Source organism: Epinephelus fuscoguttatus, linkage group LG11 (genome assembly GCF_011397635.1).
Source record: "Epinephelus fuscoguttatus linkage group LG11, E.fuscoguttatus.final_Chr_v1".
Classification (NCBI taxonomy): Eukaryota; Metazoa; Chordata; class Actinopteri; order Perciformes; family Serranidae; genus Epinephelus; species Epinephelus fuscoguttatus.
This window is the reverse complement of record NC_064762.1, coordinates 18,951,767-18,966,741: the sequence shown is the minus strand read 5'-3', so window position 1 is coordinate 18,966,741 and position 14,975 is coordinate 18,951,767. Positions and strand designations below refer to the sequence as shown.

At 38.7% G+C, this 14,975-nt stretch overlaps 2 protein-coding genes across 3 annotated transcripts; one reads left to right on the top strand and one right to left on the bottom strand.

The window, feature by feature from the left end:
- Positions 1 to 67: 67 nt before the first annotated feature.
- ppil6 (peptidylprolyl isomerase (cyclophilin)-like 6) lies at positions 68 to 3,439 on the bottom strand. The gene is made up of 8 exons (XM_049589524.1): positions 3,295 to 3,439; positions 3,099 to 3,194; positions 2,278 to 2,466; positions 1,981 to 2,043; positions 1,640 to 1,787; positions 1,122 to 1,181; positions 876 to 1,011; positions 68 to 775 (listed from the first exon to the last, which is right to left on the bottom strand). The coding sequence occupies exons 1-8, from the start codon at positions 3,370 to 3,372 to the stop codon at positions 664 to 666; spliced, it is 882 nt and encodes a 293-aa protein (XP_049445481.1). The 5' UTR covers positions 3,373 to 3,439; the 3' UTR covers positions 68 to 663.
- A 166-nt stretch (positions 3,440 to 3,605) lies between these two features.
- On the top strand, positions 3,606 to 14,897 carry LOC125896969 (flap endonuclease GEN homolog 1). Of its 2 annotated transcripts, XM_049589970.1 has the most exons (14): positions 3,606 to 3,671; positions 3,801 to 3,989; positions 4,076 to 4,274; positions 4,363 to 4,539; positions 5,523 to 5,633; positions 5,721 to 5,794; positions 5,929 to 6,014; positions 6,268 to 6,418; positions 7,652 to 7,688; positions 8,189 to 8,269; positions 8,351 to 8,481; positions 8,597 to 8,658; positions 10,133 to 10,282; positions 12,210 to 14,897. In XM_049589970.1, the coding sequence occupies exons 2-14, from the start codon at positions 3,829 to 3,831 to the stop codon at positions 13,565 to 13,567; spliced, it is 2,778 nt and encodes a 925-aa protein (XP_049445927.1). In that variant the 5' UTR covers positions 3,606 to 3,671; positions 3,801 to 3,828; the 3' UTR covers positions 13,568 to 14,897. The 2 variants fall into 2 exon arrangements, with proteins under 2 accessions (XP_049445927.1, XP_049445926.1); XM_049589969.1 differs by lacking the exon at positions 3,606 to 3,671 and having other exon boundaries at positions 3,690 to 3,989.
- The last annotated feature ends 78 nt before the right edge of the window (positions 14,898 to 14,975 follow it).

The window sequence follows — 14,975 nt, the reverse complement described above, 5'->3', positions numbered from 1 at the left end:
CGTAATTTTCGTCAGTTTTGTGAGTACACAATATTATTTCGGTTAGTTTTCGTTATTTTCTGATGACTATAGTTTTTATTTTTATTTCAGTGAACTATTATTTTGAAACCTACTTTAGTTTTAGTTAACTACCCATGCTCTACAGCTCTCTTATTAACTCATATTAAAATGTACTTATTGGCAGAGATAGAGAAGAAGTCTGAGTTGCCAATCAGTATGTTAAAGTTCACCTTATTTTCAGCTTTGGTTTTGCATTTCAGTACCTGCACAGGTTTACTCTGGGCTGCTGTATACTACATACAAAATAACATTACTGAATGTCATATATGTCATTTGTTCTACCTCTTTGTATTTTGTGGAAAAACATACTACATGTAACTCTCAAAACACCAAGACACTGTTATAAAAGTATAGTAATATCACACATATACAGATTAACAAAATCCTAGTTGACAGGGACACAAAGACACAAACCTTATTTTATCTGAGACATGCACATATAAAATATCAAATTAAAAGTACATACAACAGTTTTGTAGAAATCAAAATAGTTTTTTTGCATGTGTGTATTTAAATATAAGTCGTATATTACATGTGCATTATTTTTATTTTACTACATGAATGACAATTATTTAAAACAACATCAAAATGAATGTGTCGGTGCTAAAACTGAAACATTCCACAATCTGTAACTTTGCAGTCATATTTGGGTCTTTCATTACAGGTCGGAGTTTCTTCTAATCTCCTGAGGACATCGACACCCTCAACCACTTGCCTAGAATGAAAAATAAAAACAAAACTGTATAGGAGACCTGAGATTATGCAGAATTGGGAAATTAATCAAACATCTCTCAAGTCAAATTAGTGACACAAACCCAAAGGCAACGTAGGTCTTGTCCATCCAGGGTGTCGGCTGCAGGGTGATGTAGAACTGGGATCCATTGCTGTGTGGACCCTTATTGGCCAGTCCTAGAATGCCCCGTTTAGTGTGGGACACGGCAAAGCTCTCATCTAAAAGGAGAAAGGACAACTTACAGACAGTACATATAAATCCACTATGATACATGCATTAACAGTGGGTTCTCATGTAGATGTTTTTGACTGTTTTTATTTTTTTTAACCTTCAAAAGTCGGTCCGTAGATTGATTCTCCTCCATCACCTTTTCTCTCTGGTGATATATCTGCAAAATTGAAATGTAAAGCTACTGTCTGTGTCCGTACCACAATGACACCGTTAAAACACACTTCCTGAATCCCACGATATTTTGCTGACAACGTTAGGTGCTATCGTAATCTAAACAACGGTTGGGCTTAGATGAGTAATGTGGACAGGATGTTACTTCACTGCTTATTTCATTTACTGGAAACAGAAGAGTCAGTTGAGTTAAAAAATTATGAGACTTAGATATAATGCAGCTTTTACGGGCAGAAATAAATAGTGTTTAAATCCATTATAGCCATGACCACAATCCCAGTTTATCAATGTATTTTAAATCTCTATAAGTGGCATATATGTAACCCATATATATCAAATTAACTGCACTGATGCTAACATTGAATGGGAGATTATGTATTTAATTCCTATGTGAAAACCAACTACATGTCATTCACATTGTTTCAGGACTAGTATGGACCATACCTCCTCCCTGAACCCAGCCGTTGGGCAACACACGATGAAACACCGAGCCCTTGTAGCAGAGTGGGAGGCCACTCTGGGACAGACCTTGCTCTCCTGTGCACAGAGCCTCAAAGTTCTTTGATGTCTTTGGACAAACATCTGAGAACAGCTGAGGAGCGGGAGGACAACGTGTCTTATTAACATCCTGCTATTGTGTAATGGTCATTTTGTTCTGTATATCAGCAATTTCTACAATATCTCTGTCAAATTCAATAACACAGAATGCCTGAAAACGTCAGAGGTTTGAGATAACACAGGTGGTTTGTGCAAGCAATGTGAAATTATGTAAATCTGTGCCTCACTTCAAACAGTAACCTCCCCGCTGGCTCTCCTGCTATCTCAATATCCATGAAGACAAACGGATGCTGTAATGAAAGGACAAAGAATTGTATTTTTGTTTGATTCTTTTCAAGGTCTTACAAATTTAATAGAAAACTGAGTAATATTCATCTAGAGGAGTCTCTTATGACTGAAGCTAGCTTCCTATCATGTACAGGTGTCAATGACCTGCTTTCTGATTCCCATGACAAACAGAAAAGAACTTTCAATCCATATTTTTTAACTTAGATTTCTTTCTTTTTTTTTTTTTTTTAACTTGCCCCAGTGTTCTGGAGGTGTTTGGTGTAGCAGTCCTCAGTGAGAGCCATGTAGAAAGCCTGTGGCCGCGTGAATGTGAAACTCCACTGATTCTTGGCCCAGCTGGCGAGATCCTTCTCATTACCGAGAAGAAGGCCGTTTAGAAAGCACATCAGGCTGCTGGAGTACTGCCACGCTTCACCACGCAGCTCCTTGAATCACAAGTGTTGAACAACAGATGTGTTGTGATTCAGGATTACAGAATAGGCTGACCATAACAGAAAACTACAGCAGTATTGTATGGTGTTGTGTAAGCGTGTGTAGCTGCATAGTAGAGTACAACCCTCAGTAAACTGCTGCAGCTTCTACAACCAAGGGCAATAAAGGAAAAAAAAAAAAAGTAAAAAGTATAAGTATATTGACTGAAGTACTGTATAATTTTAATCTGAGGTCTTTAATTAGAAGTTTTTTTGCAGATTAAGATTATGCATACAATGGCTCAAATAATAGCTCATCAAAACCTGCTTTTATTGTTATTGTTATTATTCTAAAATAGTCTACAATGCCCAGCAATTTAAAAGTTAATTAAAATGAGCTCCACTTCGACCAGTTGGAACATTTAAATGTTGTTTACACAGTAATGCATCATTAATAACAACAATTTAATAATAATTTAGTAATATAAAACTGATGTGACTGCTTCATGAGTACTTGTATTTGATACTTTATGTCTTATATACTGCTAATACTTCTCTTTTACTTTAAACACTCCTCAAAACTCTATTTGAATAGTCTCCTGGACGAGCTGGATTTTAAACACACATAGGCTAATCAGAAAACTTACCCTTTTCTTGTTGCACAGATATGAGTGCCAGTCAAATTCGAGTAATGGTCGAATTTTTGGTTCCAGAAATGCATCGGGAAACTTCTGTTTTAGTCCCTGTGGCGCATACACAAAAAAATCAAGTATTGTTAACGGTGAAAACAGGTGAAAACAAATCAATAATGCGATATAAAACTCTAGGGAAATGGCGTTTTACTTCGGCAATACTTCGGGCAACATGGAAATTACGGTCTTTAACTAAGCCGATAATTTCTAGGCGTATTTTTGAGTCCATGGCTGAAAAATAAAAACACTTAAAAGGTGTAAAAAATATCCTCAGTCTGTGAACGGGAGCCTCGTCTCCATAGCAACACGCTTTTGAAGGCGCTTTAATATGACGTTGCTGTTAAACTGTCCGGCGTCGACCCACTTTGTGAGACTGTCCCCTTACTTTCAACCTTGTTATTTAAAAACATGCTAAAAGAGAGTGCAAGTGCTATATTCAGTAGATAGAAAGCCTAGAGGTGACTTATATACAATTTAAATATTGTACTTTGCTCATTTTAACGACGTAACAATCGATACATCAACAAGGTAGCGTAGTACAAAGACGTTGAAAGAATTGGGACGCGGCCCAACGGCGCCACTGTTTGAAAACTACGGGTCGTTGTTCCGTTTTGTGTTGTTGAGCATTACTGTTTTCTACGCATTCCCATCTATTAGATAAGTGAAAATCCGTTTGGGGGAAGTTATGGGTGTTCACGAGCTGTGGTCCATCGTCGAGCCGGTTCGTGAGTCGGTGCCGCTGTACAGTTTGAGCGGAAAGACACTGGCAGTTGATCTGAGTCTGTGGGTGTGCGAGGCCCAGCATGTCCAGGCTATGATGGGGAGAGTTACCAAGCCCCACCTGAGGTAAGTGTCCCATATTGCTCTATAGTTAATTCCGTAAGATGTTAGCTTCAATTTCAATATTGAAAGCCTTGTCCTTTTCTGTTCAGGAATTTATTTTTCAGGGTGTCATCCCTCACGCTTATGGGGGTGAAGCTTGTCTTTGTGATGGAGGGAGAAGCCCCTAAACTTAAAGCAGAAACCATGAGCAGGAGGGCAGAAACAAGATATGGGGGATTCAAAAAGGCCTCTGCCCCTAAAGCTGCTACAAAGACCAGCAGAGGGCGCTTCAATGCTGTACTTAGAGAGGTTGGTTGTTCCCCCACTCACCTGCATCTCATATTATAGTCACTTCATATTGGATTGAGACACTATTGTCCTTCTCTTACCTCTGTAGTGTGCAGAGATGTTGGACTATCTGGGTGTGCCATGGGTGACAGCTGCTGGGGAGGCCGAGGCCATGTGTGCCTACCTGGACTCTCAAGGCCTGGTGGACGGCTGCATCACTAATGATGGAGATGCCTTCCTATATGGAGCCCGGACTGTCTACAGGAACTTCAATATGAACAGTAAAGTATGTTTGTCAAAGTTCATCTCAATGATTCACAGTGTGCAGGGGGCGGCAGTAACTCAGTCCATAGGGACTTGGGTTGGGACCCAGAGGGTCACCGGCTTAAGTCCGCGGCCAAAACAAATGTGGAGTGTGAACTGGTAGATGGAGAGGTGCCAGCCTGCCTCCTCTGCCGAGAGGCCCTTGAGCAAGGCACCAAACACCCAACTGCTCAGGGCACCTGTCCAAGGCAACCCCCCCCCAAACATCTCTCCATTCCATTTAATACATGTATAAGTCCTGTTTGTGCATGTGTGTATTTCAGGCCTGTGTGTGTGTGTGTGTGTGTGTGTGTGTGTGTGACAAGTGAGTGAAGAAATTGTATTTCCCCTCGGGAGTTAATGAAGTATATTTTCTTCTTCAACATCTGGAGAGAGGTGAACCCAAATCACTGGACTGAAATCGGATTGAATGTGCTTCACTGCTCATTCAAAAGGCTTCTTCACTTTAGATTGTTCTGGGGACTAGTATTGAATTTAAAGCCATGTGAATCTTTACATAGAGACTTGCATTACATACGTACATCTGCCAAAGCAAATAAAATACAAGCTCTAACATTCATCTGGTTCCCAGACAACTGAATTTATGCCTATGAATCGAAACTCAGTCCAGTGATTTAAAGTTTTCCCAGACTGCTAAAGTAACACTTGGGTGTTACTTTACAAGCTGTGCTTTTTCAGTATTGTGTTCAGTATTCTATCTATTGAGTCTCATATCATGATATTTATAAAATGTTAATATATTGCTCAGCCCTAAGTCAATTACACGATCAAAAATCATACATTATTCAGTAATTAAATAAATTAAATAAAAATATTGTTAGCCCTACGTATTTAATTTTAACTACGTCCCTATCTGTATGTTTGATTCTTTCCATTATTCTGCTAATGTCTTAAATGTTAAAACCATCAAATCTTCACAGTCTTGTTTCTCACCTCTCCCTCCAGGACCCTCAGGTGGACTGCTACAAGACCTCAAGGGTACAAACAGAGTTACATCTCACCAGAGAGAATCTAGTTGGTCTTGCCATCTTTCTTGGCTGTGATTATATTCCTAAGGTAAGGAGGACATCTCAATCTGAAATCTGTATCTTCAAAATCACTGTTATGATGAATGACTTATGTTAAATGTCATTCTTTTATAAGGGCATACCAGGTGTTGGTAAAGAGCAAGCTCTGAGGCTTATTCAGATGCTGAAAGGACAAACACTCCTGCAGAGGTAAGAGACACACTCACTGTAGATTATTTTCTTGCACATAAGCATGATTTTCCTTTCTGTATAACTTTTTCTCACATAAAGAGTGTGTGTAGTGTCGTGTTTGTGCTCTTGTCACCTTTCCCTAATCACCTCAGGTTCATCCAGTGGAAGGAGGAGAACGTGGGGGTGTCTGAGGGAGTTGTGAAGAAGGTTCCTCACTGCAACTTGTGTCGACATCCTGGTGAGTGCTTTGAACTGTGTGACCCCTGTTTTTGATTTTGATAAGAGGTGGAAAGCAAAAGGGGGTTGTCCCCAAGAGGACATGCCTCACACATGGCTGTTTTGGAGCCATTAACATGTCAAAACATACACGTATGTGAGAGATGGGTCAGACCCCAGTTGTATTAGTGTGTTAGATTTTAAAGTTGTTTGTCTTCTCCTACTATTCCTGTTTTATCACATATTAATACTGATTCATCCTCACCCTTTTTAAGGGTCAGCAAAGGCACATGAACGTGGCGGCTGTGTGCTTTGTGACAGTAAACGTTTCTGTCAACCTCAGGACTTTGACTACCAGTGTCCCTGTGACTGGCATCGCCATGAACAGACTCGGCAGGCTGTGTCCTTTGAGGCAAATGTCAGAAGGTGTGTGACTTTCTGTAAATGAACAGTAGTTGCATTTTTTCCCAAAAATAATAAATATAAATGCAGAAAATGAAAGAGTGGAATAAGATGAGGAAAAAAGAACATAAGCAACATGTTAACTAGGGATTTTTGCCAATATGCTGATATTTTCCAAGTCATTTTGGCTGATTGCTGATATCAATATATGTTATTTGAGTTTGGGATTGAACCGCTAGTGGAAAATATTAGAGCCCATTCATGTTATGTCAGTTAATGAAAAACAACACAGGATCTCATTTCTCAATGTATTTACTTTTTATTAGGTTTTACACAAGTGTCAACTAGACACAAAAACATACTTAAAGTGAGCTAAAACAAAACAAAAAGTAGGAGTGGATTCCTTCTTTAATAAAAAACAAAAACTGTATATATGCATATGCATACACACACGTGTATGCATACACACGTACATACACATGCTAAGCGATACACATACACATACTAGTCAACCTGTATTGATTCTGCACTAAGAGGAAAAGGAAAATATTTTAGGTTGAGAATCATGCCCATAACATAGTACTACTCTACAAAATCAGGCCTTTTAGTTGACACATAAGTAGCCATTTTGATCCATTTTCATCAAAAATGTCAATTTGGGTTTTCTGATCAAGATGATTATTTTGCCCAGGCAACTTTACCAGTGCCAAATGATTACAGTCCTGTTAGATGACAATACTATCAAGACAGTAAACAGTTGGTTAAGGACATTTATTTGGAACCTTGAGTGACTGTGACTTAAATTTGCTAAGTTGCAATTATGTTTAGATCAAGGAGGAACGGTGGTCCTCAGTATTGAACTAAATCAGCTAGCTTCTCTTTTGAGGTTTCTGGTAGAATGGGTATGAAATGATCCAGATTCTTCTTCTGCTTCTGTTTGAAGCATTCAGTCTAAGACAGTCTCCCATTTATCTTGAATCATAAAGAATTAGAGATTGCAGATGGTAATTTAATTGTTAATTCATTAGGGCATTTTAAGTGACAAAATAATTAATTGGCTTCAGCTACTCAAATGTGAAAATCTTCTGGGTTTCTTCCTCAACAGTAAACTTGGTGTCTTTGGGTTTTGGACTATTGATCGGACAAAATATGATTTGAAGATGTCAGTAGAGGCTTTGCAAACTTGTGATGATTTAAAGGATGGTTTGCTCTCATGATATGTGTAATCTGTTCTTTTTGTGTTTCATTTCTTTTTAGGAAAACACTGGCGAGTGAACAGTTCCCTTTTACAGAGGTACAGCTGTTTCATCTACTATGGTTTATGTGTTCTTGTTATAATTAAGGTTGTCAAAAGCATCCATACTTCGATACTTTGTCAATACCACATGTTTAAAACTATACAGTCTCCTTTAATTATACATTCGATAGTGTCAAAAGTACCAAAGCTATATATTTATAAAAAAATGATTGGGATTCAGAGTTTAAACTCAAGGCTGCAAAGATTAAACAAAAGGGGAAGAAAATTAACTGGTCCTCAACCTGTAGCTGTCAGAGCTTTCTCTCCAGTGGCAAACCCACAATGTGACTGGAGGCAGATCATAAGTAAAATTAAAAAATATATATATTATTTTGTGTGCCCAGGACTTCCTTTTTGCCGTGGTATTGAAAGCGGTATCAAGTATCATTCTTTATACAGTACGGAAGTTGAAAAATTTTGGTATCATGACAACATTTGTTACGCAAAATAATCTTCAGAATAACTTTGGTTTTTAATACTTAAATGGTATTTTGCAGATCATTAACGAGTTCCTGATTTCCAAGGATAAACCTGTGTCACATTTCAAGAGGAGACAGCCAAATATGCTGATGATGCAGGTAATGTGTTTATTTAGATTACTTGTTCAGTCCGTTATGTCTTTGTCAAGTGAGTTGCTTGTTGAGATATTTGTTTTCCAGAAATTTGCCCATGACAAGATGGAGTGGCCGAGGCACTACACCAGTGAAAAGGTTTTAGTCCTGATGACTTACGCAGAACTGATGAACAGAAAATATGGAAGAGAAATGTCCTCCCAAGTCAAACCCCTCAGGTAGTCCTGTTTTAAACTTTAACAACAACAAAAAGGTCTCCTCAGTGACTTTGTTGTAATAAAAGGTTATTTCAGCACATGCGTAATAAGCAACACCTTTATTTTCCTTCACAAGAATATTGAAACCGAGGGTGAGGAATGCTGTCGCCTGCTTCGAAGTCATCTGGAGCGTACCAGGTCAGTTTAAATCTCATCAACACTTCTTGCAGTCTTCATTTTTTCTTATTAGCAGATCAGAGGGAAAAAGCAATGTTTAAGAAAACATCCCCTGGGTTGAGTGACGTGACTGCTGCATTAGGTGGAGTTGGGGTGCAGGGTGCTCGTCACCGGGTCGTCTGTTAGTGACTTGCTGTGAGGTGGGGTTCAGAGGTGACAGATCAGTCACAACAGCCACTAGGTGCTAAACTGGCTTCCTCCCTAGGCTGGGAAATCTGTCATATCAAAGTCTACTTCACTAACAAGCCTGCTTGATACGACCAGCCTGAGAAAGTCTCAATCTCAATCAACAATCATTTGAAAAAAGTATTTTAATACAACTAAATTATTACATAATGGATTTAAATGTATAAATGCTATAAATTAAGGGCTAAAGTATATGCATTTTGTATAAAGATGTGCTGTATTTGTATGTTCTGTTGATAAAGTCTTGTCTGCTTGTGTTCAAAACACTGCATCTCCAAATCATACTATATGAAGCTGCTTTAATATGTCATTTAGTAGATAAGTTGATAGACAAAAAGGTAATTAGTTTTTATTTTGATGAAAAATTAATGATTAAAGTTATTTTTCTGGCAGAAATGCCAACTATTTGATGGTTTCCAGTGTCTGCAGGTCCTTAACAAGTCTTAAAATGTCTTAAATTAAATTTCTTAAATATTATATTAGACCTTAAAAGTCATTAAATAGTCTGAAATTGGAATTTGTGAGATCTTAATTACCACAAACATTTTATTTAATTTCATTTATTCAACTTTTAATTTATTTTTGTCAGACTCAGTCAAGCCCTTCTGCATCAAAGTACACATTTCTGGTGTTTTAAATCTTTAAAGCTACCACTGAACCTAATACTGTCTTTTTACGGTACTTTATATTTGCACTTACCTGTCTGCAAAATGTAGATTAATTTAGCTCACACTGATAAGAACCATTCTCCTATGCATAACCTACCTCTGCATGGGACCACATATACATATATGTTACGGCTCTTTATACCTACCTGCACTGCTTGAATGAGAAAAGATGACTTGTCCAAAAAGGCATTGAATTTAAGTGTACCTGAATGCACCCCTCAGATGTGAGAGCTTTTTGATTTACCTTTTCTAACATAATTAATCAAATATTACTGAGTTTTTGTTCTGCTGGTTTAAGAAAACAAGACATTTGAACACATAATTTCGGCAGCTAGAATATTGTGTTAGAATTTTTCAATTTTCTGATTACAGACCAAACAGTTAATCAAAACTATAATATGAAGAATAATCTATAATAAGTTGCAACTCTTATGAAAAGTGAAAAGTGGTGCACAACAATTAGTAATTCTTGTCTCTGGCCTTTTTTGTCATTTCATAAAGAACTATTTTTTCCCTATATAACATAAATGACAGGCTTATTGGGAGCAATTTGGACCTGACCTTGATGTGTTTTTCTGCAGATCATTATGCGTTTCCTGAGGATCGGCCTGCAGACGATCAACATGAGGTGAGGACGGTGGAAGAAGAGTCTCTCTTCCGTGTGGCCTTTCCAGAAGTGGTGGAGAACTACCTTAGAGACAAAGCTCTGGCCGAAGAGAACAAGACCAAGAGTAAGACAATACTTTATAATATTTTGTAAGAATTTTACAGTTTATTTAAAATAAACCAGTAAAGTTAGACATGTTTTTCACAACAAAACTGAAAGCCCCCCCACAGACTTGACAAGCTCCAAGACTTCCCACACTGCACTGACAAGGGTGTCCTGATCAAAGGCACCTGGCGCTTTGACTTGTTTTTCGAGGCTGTCTATTGCAGCAGCTCTGACACCTGAAAATGTTGAGTTTGGCAGCTTGACTAGTTCACACCAAAGGCTTTGATGCAGCTGAGAGGTGTCTGTCTCACAGGCCTTGCTGTCACTTTATGCAGGTTGTACTCTGCTCCCCCCTCCATCATAACTGCTGTAAAGCTTCACTTCCTAATGTGTAGGAAAACTAGCCACTGGGACTGAAAGAGCTTACAGTCAAGAGATAACACAGTGATTGTTTTGTTAGTATTTTTCAACATGGAACTTATTTTTTAGTTTTTGTGTCTAAGTAACTAATGGGTACAATAATGTTTGAAATTGGTCCAGTATTGAGAGACTGCTGCAGTCGGCAGCGGCAAAACAGGCTGCAAAGTAACCACTCAGCGCATGTTCGCACTGTGATTTTACATTCACTAACAGTACATACAGAGATAGACCTTTTTTGTTAAAGAGTAAGATCCTTTTTATTTAACCAGCAACAGCCCTGAAATCACCAAACCCACCAGACTCCATTTAAACACGCAGTAATTTTATCATTGTAAAACTCGCTAAAAAAGAATTGAAACTCACAAAAGCATTGTTTCTACTCTTCCAACAATCACCAGCTCTGGTTTGCTTGAAATAAACTCTTAATCCACCCAGTCAGATGTTAAAATATGCTGCTCTAGCTACATGCTAAAAGGAGTTTGTGGGTTTGGCAGTGGCAATTTCAAGGCTGTTTTTGTTTAAACAAAAAAGATCTTTCTCTTCAGCAAAAAGGTCTCTGTCTGTAAGAACAGTTTCCATAATGTTATCAGACACTAATAACCATCTGAACCGGTCAGTGGCAAAAACAACACTTTAATTGGACATAAATGACATTGCTAACATGCCTCAAATGGTTACATTGCAGGCTGTTTCGCCACTGCTGGCTGAAGCAGGCTTGTTCAATACTGGGCCAGCTTCAAAAAAATGTTGTTCCCATTAGTCATTTAAGCAACAAAATATGAGGAAATAGCATGGATGTGAGAAAACATTGAATTTACTCTTTAACTCTTTCAAAATACATTTGAAATCCTGAAAGAAACAGTTGGTAATTTCAGTGAAAATAACTTTGTGTCACATTATGCTAATACTCTAACTATATTCTGAAAGAAGTACATGATACAGATAGTCTGTTGGGGAAAAAATCATGTCCCTCCTCCTCTTCCTTCTGCCTCAAACTGCATTTGCTATTTCTTCACTCAAATATTTTCAGAAACATATTTTAGTGTACTGTTTAGCTGTAAAATGAGAAGTTGGTCCAGCTGGTGGACGGAGCTTGGTTCTCCTGTTAAACTGTATCCAACATGGCAGCCGGTTCACAAACCTTTTAATTTTAGAGCTAAACAGTTCATTAAAATGTGTTTCTGTAAACATGTGAGGTGAGGAATAGGCAATGCATTAACATAATCGTGATTTAAATGTGATCAGCGCTGCCTAGTTTGATAGTTTGACCGCAGTTTTCGAGCAGTGATTGACAGCTGCGTTAGAGACTCCACGGCTCTGATTGGTTGTATTTGTGCACATACAGTAAGGCCATTAGAAATTCTACAACGCAACTGTGTAGGCAGAGAAGTGTGATTTCTTTTGCACAGATTACAGCTATGCAAGTATAGAGACAGTTTCAGCAAATATGAAAAAAGGTTATTTTTAATACCAACTACAGCTTGAAGTTGTTTAACACTGACTTGTGGTTTCAATCTTTTTTGCAGAGAGAAAACCAAAGAGTAAAAAGGAGAAGCCATCTGATGTCTCTGATGGTATTTCTGACCTCTTGGCACAGATGACCCTTCAGAGTTCCTCTTACACTCAACCACATGTGCTGCTCCCGACTGTTTCAACCACAGATAAACCAGAAGTGGTGGTTGTGGACACTCCAGTGAACTATAAACAGCATTGGAAGTCAAAAGAAGACCACAGCAGTCTGGGTGATTGCCCGAGTACTCCTCTGTCTCATGGAGAATCAGAGGCTGCTGCTGCATCACCCTCTGTCTCTGCTGTTATCGACGCTCTCCACCTGAGTGATATTGACTGGGAGGCTTTGTCCTTCACATCCTCTCCAACCCCACAATCAGCTAATAACCACACCGCTGAGCCCAAGCTGAGCAAAACCACAGACAGTGGTGTCAGGGAAACAGAGGGCGAAAACACCAAGCAGAAAACCTCAAGTGACGTCAGAGAAGCAGACTCCAGATCTGCTCTAGAGTTGTGCTACACAGAGTGTCCTCTAAGGGACAGGCTGCTCATGAGGAACACTGCCAAAGCTATACACCAGAAGGAGATACACACTGACGTGGTCTCGAAACAACTAAATCATGAGTCATCCTCTCTCAAATACATTTCTCCTCATAACTCAAGTGGCCAGATCCCCAGTAAAGGTACAGGTGACAGTAAATTGTCAGGAGAGAAATCTGCTGTGTACAAAAAAGAGCCGTTGACTGACAAAACACAGTGTACATCAAACAAGGAAGAAACTCACAGTTCAAAACAGCAGTTGAGGCCTGCAGCTCAAAGTAAGACAAAGGACAAATGTAACATCTCCCAAAAGCCCCCTCACAAATACAAATTTGTCAGAAAAGCCATTTCATCATCGCTTGTCCCACGGCAGAGGTGCCACTCTGACCCAAGTCAAACTGACATAGACAGGAACACGTCTCAGAGCACCAAGAAGAGTGTGTGTATGAGCCTGCGTTCATCCAGCGAGGAAAGTGATGCAGAGAACCGGCAGTCTGGACCTCAGAGAAAAGCTAAAATCAAGCCCACAAACAAAATCATTATCTCAGATTTCCCCCTGAAACCTAAATCAACCAAACCAGCTGCAAAAACAGCTCCTACCACTCAGTTATTACCAGCAAAATCTCAGATCTTAATTGCAGACAGCGAGATTAACATCCTACCTGTAGCAACTAAAAGCAAATGCCAGGATGTCTCACCAGCTCATGTGGATGTAGATGTGTTCCCTCAGACTCCTGCATCACCTGTCATTGTGTTAGATAGCGATGACTCAGTTATTTGTGGTGAGAGTCCACTGCCACTGGCAGAGAGACTGAGACTGAAGTTCCAGAAGTGAACAGCACGATAACAGGATGATGGACAACAGCATGAAAGCTATTTTATGTCAAATCGTGAAGTTTTGAAGTACAGTTTAACAAATAACTCTTATCTCAAGGTCGGCCTACTAGCTTTTAAAAGAAGAGCTGCAGCAATTAGTGGATGAAGAAACTGACAGAAAATTGATCGGCAACTCTTTTGATAATTCAATAATCGTTTAAAAGTATACTATGCAGGATTTTCCTACACAAGAGAGACTTTATGTGTTCCTGATGTTTATGTGCATGTACCTCCACAGCGCTCAGGTGAGGTTGGAGCCTGATATGAAGGTAGTGACCAGGTGCCAACCATAAGCAGCAGGCATCCAAGAAACAGCACTGAAAAAATACCTAAATTTAGCGAGTAGAAATGTCAAACAAGTGTGAATCCAGGGTTTGATTTTTACTTTCATTTTCGCTGGTGAGTGTGTTCAGAAACAGAAACCAACATTCCTACATAGTATACCTTTTGAGTAATTTTTCAAGCTCATAAGTCAAACTTTTGATGATTCTAGCCTCTCAGATATGAGAATTTGATGTTTTTCCTTGTCTTAACTTTAATAAAAATTTGAATGTATTTGAGGTTTGGACTGTAGATCACACAAAACAAGACATTCGATGACATCAGCTTGGGATTTGGAAACTGATCAGTGTTTTTCTTAGTTTCATGTACCAAACAATTAACCAATTAAGTAAAAGTTAGTCTAAGCTTTGCTGCCACCTGTTACTGTAATCCAAAATGGAACTGTTTCTGTAAAACAGTGGGAAAAGTTGTGTATAAACACAGTTTCAAAGGTCCAGTGTGTAACATATAGGGGGATGTAGTGGCATCCAGCAGTGAGGATTGCAGATTGTAACCAGCTGAAACTTCTCCTGGTTAGAATTTCTTCAGTTTCCATTGTTCAGGAGGTTATTTATGGGAGCTGAATTATCCACAAGGGTGTCCTCCTCTCCAAAACAAACGAACCAGGTAATTTAAACTGGTAAAAACACTGAATAAAGCTGTTTCATGTTAAAAGAAATCAGTATTTTTCAGACAGTGAGACACAGAGACATGGCGGTGCGAGGACCTGCTCCCTATGTAGATATAAACCGCTCATTTTAGGGTAATGAAAATGCAAAGATTCTTATTTTTCTGTAATTATACACTAAAGAAAAAAGTACATCATCCTCCATTTCTGCCAATATATCCCCCTAAATCCTACACACTGAATCTTTGAGTAGTAAGTGTGGACTATGAGTGACATGTGGTTTGACAGCTCCAGAAAAAGCTACTAATTGGACCTTGAGTCAAACATTTTTATCTGGCAATTTTACTCTTAATTTGTGTGTGTTTGTTGCTGTATATGTTGTGAGATTTAAATAATTAAATAAGTTCTTCACAAATGT

Excerpts from the sequence above, each read along its gene's own strand:
- ppil6 (XM_049589524.1), bottom strand. The coding sequence starts at position 3,372 with ATGGACTCAAAAATACGCCTAGAAATTATCGGCTTAGTTAAAGACCGT. Across the intron at positions 3,195-3,294 it reads TTGCCCGAAGTATTGCCGAA|GGACTAAAACAGAAGTTTCC; the intron begins GTAAAACGCCAT and ends TATGCGCCACAG. Across the intron at positions 1,012-1,121 it reads CTACGGACCGACTTTTGAAG|ATGAGAGCTTTGCCGTGTCC; the intron begins GTTAAAAAAAAT and ends TTCTCCTTTTAG.
- LOC125896969 (XM_049589970.1), top strand. The coding sequence starts at position 3,829 with ATGGGTGTTCACGAGCTGTGGTCCATCGTCGAGCCGGTTCGTGAGTCG. Across the intron at positions 4,275-4,362 it reads TCAATGCTGTACTTAGAGAG|TGTGCAGAGATGTTGGACTA; the intron begins GTTGGTTGTTCC and ends TTACCTCTGTAG. Across the intron at positions 5,795-5,928 it reads GGACAAACACTCCTGCAGAG|GTTCATCCAGTGGAAGGAGG; the intron begins GTAAGAGACACA and ends TAATCACCTCAG.